This window comes from Cibotium barometz, chromosome 12 (assembly GCF_041138505.1).
Source record: "Cibotium barometz isolate CiBa-2024 chromosome 12, ASM4113850v1, whole genome shotgun sequence".
In the NCBI taxonomy this organism is placed as follows: Eukaryota; Viridiplantae; Streptophyta; class Polypodiopsida; order Cyatheales; family Cibotiaceae; genus Cibotium; species Cibotium barometz.
Window position 1 is genome coordinate 10,097,892 of NC_141057.1, and position 6,000 is coordinate 10,103,891.

The window sequence follows — 6,000 nt, forward strand, 5'->3', positions numbered from 1 at the left end:
TCCATAAGAAAACGCACACACCTCCCATCTTTTTCAGCCCTGCCCGCCAGAAAAGCACCACCATAAGCTGCAGCCCGACTTCTTCATAAAAAGGGTCTCCCCCAAAAATAGCTTATGGGCCATGATTCCTCCATAAAGGGTATTGTTTTATTTTTAAAGGTTTTAAACCCCTTTTTCACATGGGTTAAATAAAAAGAACCTTGTTAAAACCTTGAGTCCTTTTAAACTCCCAAACCGATGCCATTCACACTGTCCACCATGTCCCCATGCACACTTGCATTCTGTCAAGAGAACAACACAGGGTCGTGACACATGGAAGGCATTATGTATCCTCCAATGGTCTAGAAGGTCCAAACGATAACATACATCGTGGATCTTCTTGGTAACCTGAAAAGGTCCATAATATCTAGGGGCAAGCTTGGGTTCCTTTGAGCTCCTTAGCTTTTGGCTTTCTAAGTCTTGCTTTTTCAAATCGCAATAGCACCCAATCCCCTTCTTCAAAAGTGACCTTCCTTCTGTGCTTATCTACAGCTTTCTTTTGCTTGGCTTGAGATGTCTCAATAGCCTTCCGAACCTATGCAAAGGCCGTATCCAAATCTCGAACAAACTCGTCCGCATGGAAGATCTCTTCCTTGGTCTTCAAAATAGGCAACAACAATGGTTTGCCATGATGTGACTGCTGATGTAAATGTAAAACGCTGATGTAAGTGCTAAATGTAGCAAAGAGGGCTGCTGTCCCACGGTGTGGCCCGAAGCAGAGAGTGGGCAGCTGTCCCGTGATGTGGCCAGAAGAGAAAATTCTGATGTGCTGTCTTGTCAGGCGAGGAGGATGAAGCGACGTTGTGTAGAGCCCGGCAGAAGCAGCAGCAGCAGCATATGAAGTGGTACCAGATATGATCAATGATATGGTACACCGAGGTGAATGATGAGGCAAAGCTATATATACTAAGGGGGAGTGCTGGTCCGCCAGTCTAAAGGCTGTCGGCCAGCAGCAAAGACAAAAATCCCCAAATAAAACCAAAAATACCCAGAAAAATCTCCTTTTTAGGGCTGGGAAAAATATTGTTTTCACACAAGGTGCAGACCTATGATGGTGCCCAGAGGCGCAGAGGCCTGTGAGAATGCAGGCTCGGATAAGAAGGCAGCTATGAGGACATCAAAGGCAGCCGGATCTCAACAAATAAGACTTGGGTCAGGGATGTACAGTAACAGACAACCAGCTTGGGGGCCGCCCAACATCTGACCCCCAGATGATCTAGGCCCAGCAGGGGGCTTTTCATATGATTTAGACAATAAGGACCACCTTAAGGGGTTTTCCACCATTTTTAAGGCCCCTACAGCAGGTCAATAGGTCAGTTGTAGACGAGACGTACTGCTTGTTAAAAGGACCCCCTGTCCCCCACCATTTACCTCATCAGCACCGCACGAAACAGCAGCCAAAGAAGGCCTAGATCCAGGCAGAAACTTAACAAACGAGGAGCATCTTCAGAGCCTTTTACTTCATCAGAGTGATATGACTGTAGATTTGACTAGACAGGTTTTATTTTTGTTTCAGGCTTGTAATATTTGAGAGCACAATAAAGTAACTGATTCATCAGACTTCAGCCTTTGTACTCAACAATCTCAAATCAACAAAGAGAATATTCCAAAAGGGATCAAAAAGGGGAGGAGGAAGAGGGGGTGAGTTTCCCTTGGCTGTTGCAACCCAGTGCTTGTGTTGTGTGTTTTCTTTCAGTTTGTTGCTGTCTATACTTTCCTTGTGCAATTGAAAATTAAACGCTTCCCTGAGAGCTCCTGATATTTCCTGCATTGCACTCAAACGTTTAAGTCCGTCCTGTGGGGAGCACAGCAGACCCATGGGTCTCTCTACATGTATGTAGCTGCATCTACACAGCAAGTCTTTTTGTCACAAATATTGCCAAATTAGACAAATTCCCACCAACCAAATATGGTGGCCAGAAAGCCTCATGTTGTTGTAATAGTAGGGGCAGGCATGGCTGGCCTCTCTGCACTGCACTTAAACAAGTCCATCCTGTGGGGAGCACAGCAGACCCATGGGTCTCTCTGCATGTATGTAGTTGCATCTACACAGCAAGCTTTTTAGTCACAAATATTGCCAAATTTGACAAATTCCCACCAACCAAATATGGTGGCCAGAAAGCCTCATGTTGTTGTAATAGTAGAGGCAGGAATGGCTGGCCTCTCTGCTGCACATCAGCTGCACCAAGTGTGAAGCTCCTGCTTTGATGTGGTGGCGCTGGCAGCAGTTCTACATTTGGGGGGGATAGGGTAGAGCTGGGGGCCACGTGGACTCATGCATGATGCCACATGGTTGCATACTGTCTTTTCTAACTGCAGGTCAATTTGAAGATCAGCTCACTTTCCAAGCTCAGGCCTCCCACATCTATAGCCAGGAGCAATTTCAGTGAAGTGCAGCTCTCACTCAAAAAACAAGACCTGATTTGTACCTTGCCCAAACAAGAATCTATATGGGTGATGCCCCAACATGCCCCAACATGAGATACGTCCTTCTCTCTCTTCTCTCGTTTCTCCTACCTCTTAAACCCTCTTTTTGTAAACTTGACCAGGGTACTACTGTCCATGACACAACCTTACTGCACCGACTGCAAATACTGCCATGAGTTCTATGGCACTTGCTGCCAAAATTAAAATCATCTTTTAAAATCAAGCCACTCCTTTTCTTAAATGGAGCACTCTTACAATCATGCATTCTTGTGATTTGAAGAACACACTGGCTTCCATGTATGCTTTAATTTTTAATTTACAATGTTCAGATGCTTCACAATAACAGTAAGTTACAGAACTCAGTTTTCGCATTCATTTTGACATCTTATGTTTCATTGAGAGACATGAACTGACTCAGATTTGTTCCGTGCCATCGCATTAGCAAAAAAAATTAAAAGGTATTACACGAACATAGCAAGTGAAGCTCAAGACCAACAAAGCAAAATGCAAAGATCCCAAAAGAGAAAAACCGACGCAACTCTCAACTGCAGGGTCTCCATGTTGAGCTGCACTTGAATGCATTCCTTGAACCTTAATGAAAATAAAAAATCAAAGCCTCAGACCTAAACTCAGACTATGAGGACAAGCTTGCTTTCCAACTTGACTCTTTGGAAGTCTCTTAACCATTTAAGGGTGTAGTTCTCACATATTGCAGATTGTCAGATCATTGAAAACCTTCCTTTATGAACTCACAACCATGGAAGGGTCTTATCTTCCCTAGCCCTCCTTTACCCTCCTGCTTCAACCTCCTTCATAACAGTCTTAATATCTCTAGCATGCACGCAACTGTCTTCCTTCTTGCATTCCCTTCTTTCCTAGCCTCCCACTGTTTCCTCCCACCCCCACCCCCCCCCCCCAAAAAAAAAAAAAAAAAAAAACTCCCACCTTTCTCATGCAGGAGGGACCAATGCAATAAATCCAAATGAATCTCAGAACATGCCCTTCTTTCCTAGCCTCCCACTGTTTCCTCCCACCTTTCTCATGCAGGAGGGACCAATACAAAATCCAATGCAACAAATATGGAACCCCAAATGAATCTCGCTAATTAGATTTCCATCCACTCAATGAATGTTGAGAGCAACAAGATAAAACTACAAGGATCGAGCTTGAAAGCTGGCCTGACTCAGATGGGCTAGTAAGCGTCCGTCTGCACCACAGCATGACACGTTCCATCGAAGCATGGGTCGCAACCGCTCATCTGCTCTACAGGCACCAACTACATGGACGTCTAGTGCCTGCAACCACTGCGACGTCATATTGTCTGTGTTTGTGGCCCGGAGTAAGAAATCTTCATCTCCCCTGCCCTGTAAAACTTCGGTCAATCTGCAAACAATTCCCCTTTGGCCAGCTGCATATGAATGTGGCGTTTGTGCTCCTGAAATAATTCTGTCGCCACCACGATTGGAAGATACCGCAGCTGAGTGAGTGTTATGAGATGCCTGACAGGACATGCAAGGCATGCTTTCCCTAGTTGAAGGACCCGCATCTAACAACCCTTGCTCACCGCTCGGTAAAGGCGAGAAAAAAGCACTGGAAGCGCTGATCTGGAACGAGTCTACCATGGCAGACGCACTGAGGGGGGGAGGCAAAGAGGACGCTGGAACCTGTAGAGCAAGAACACTGGACCTACCCCCAAGCTCTCTACCATGGCCGTACGTCGAAGAGGAACCTGCAAGGTCGAAGAGCGAACGATGGCTCGTAACGCTTCTTACTGGGATCGCCCCAGGCGAGGGCGCTATTTCCACCTCACGGGATAGCGACGAGATGCTGTGGCTGACAGAGAGGTCCACCCGGGAGGGATGGCCGTGGCCGCGAACCTCTACGACGAGCTGTGAATATATCTGCGATGTGACGGAGGAAGAACTTGGGGGATCTGGGGCCTCCTCTGTCCGTGTGGCGGAGCGCTCATCGTCCGAGGAATCGTCCAGGTGCTCGTCGAAGAAAACCATGGAGCTTTAGGATTTCTCAGGAACGGTTTAGAATTCTCAGGAGATTTAGGGTTTTTTCCAGAGATTAGGGATGTAGATGTCGAAATTTACAAGGATTTCAGATATGGAGTACGATCACACATAGAATTAGGGTTTCCTCAAAGGAAACCATGGAGATTTTGGGTTACTCAGAAACGGCGCAGAAGCGAGAGGAGTGAGGTCGCGCTGGGAAGGAAATGATGACCACCGACCTAATCTATGGTTCGAACCCAAGAACTCAGCGTTGGGGGGCCACCGTACACAACCTTTCCACGTGTCCCAGTGAGTTTGTGTATTTAAATTTTCAAACAAGCCGGCTAGTCAAAATCAAATAATAAAGAAGAAATAGGGGCCTACAATGAGTAAAATAAGAAGAGCAATTAATTAATTGATGGTTTGTTGGAGAACCTTTGTTGGTAAGGTTTCTCTAAAGCTTTTTAATAGTTTATTTATAATAAAAAACTAGTATTGAACCTGTGTGTTGCTGGGGCAGCGACCATAGTTCCAGAAACGAACCGGTTCCCTCTCTATAGCCATATCTCTCTCTCTCTTTCACTCTCTCTCTCTCACTCCTAGGCCTGCCCCCATCTCTCTCTCTCTCATGTGCCAGGTTCATTAGCAACCGACAATCAGCTTTAAAGGAAGCTTGGAAAAAGCTATGCCAAACCATGAGCTTCAAAGAAAAGGTCACAAAAAGTTGCGCACCCAAGGAATCAAACCCCGGTCAGTACCGTGGGAGGGTGCTATGATACCAGTACACCAGCTGCGCTTGACTCTGCCCCGCAAGCAGTAAAAGCGAGAACACAGAGCGGAGACTTTGTCCCCTCTTCTTCTGAGTCGTGGTGCTTGTCGACCAAAAACCAAGTGAAAATGAAATGTGACCCATTTGTGTCTCAACGAGATCGCAGAGCGCTCTCTCTCTCTCTCTCTCTCTCTCTCTCTCTCTCTCTCTCTCTCTCTCTCTCTCTCTCTCTCTCTCTCTCTCTCTCTCTCTCTCTCTCTCTCAGACGACGTTAGACCCACCCCTTTTCGTGCTAAATAGCTTGTGACATTTTTAGACTCATATACATGCTTGCTTTATGATATATATTGAGCAAAACGAAACAAATATATGCATAAACGAAATGAATATATTGAGCAAACGAAGCGAATATATTGTGCAAATGAGACTAATATATTGAGAAAATGAAACGAATATATATTGACCAAACAAAGCATTGCAGTCCACATGGCAGTACCACCTCCTTGTTCCATTTCAGCTCTCTCATCCTCCAGCTTGCCATGTTGCAAAAATAGAGTCTCTAAATAATATGTAATATATTAAACGTTGTTGCACGTCCCTTGCCTCTAGGGGGCAAAGCTGTTGTTGTCCCCTTGCCTCTCTGACAAAGGTGCCACCATCCCTGTGTCCACCATTTGCATGTAGGCCCCTATTCACCTATCTTGATCGTCTCTCTACAATAGCAGCACTCATGTTACATGCTATCATCTAGTGTATTAAACTCTC

The 6,000-nt window shown here is 45.7% G+C and overlaps 1 protein-coding gene across 1 annotated transcript in view; it reads right to left on the reverse strand.

Moving 5' to 3' along the window:
• LOC147633036 (uncharacterized) overlaps positions 1-4,712 on the reverse strand; it is a 46,906-nt gene extending 42,194 nt beyond the window's left edge. The window contains exon 1 of the mRNA XM_086806035.1: positions 3,645-4,712. Within this exon, the coding sequence (XP_086662161.1) occupies positions 3,645-4,475 (831 nt within the window). The 5' untranslated portion in view covers positions 4,476-4,712. The remainder of the gene's footprint in view (positions 1-3,644) is intronic.
• Between the last annotated feature and the right edge of the window lie 1,288 nt (positions 4,713-6,000).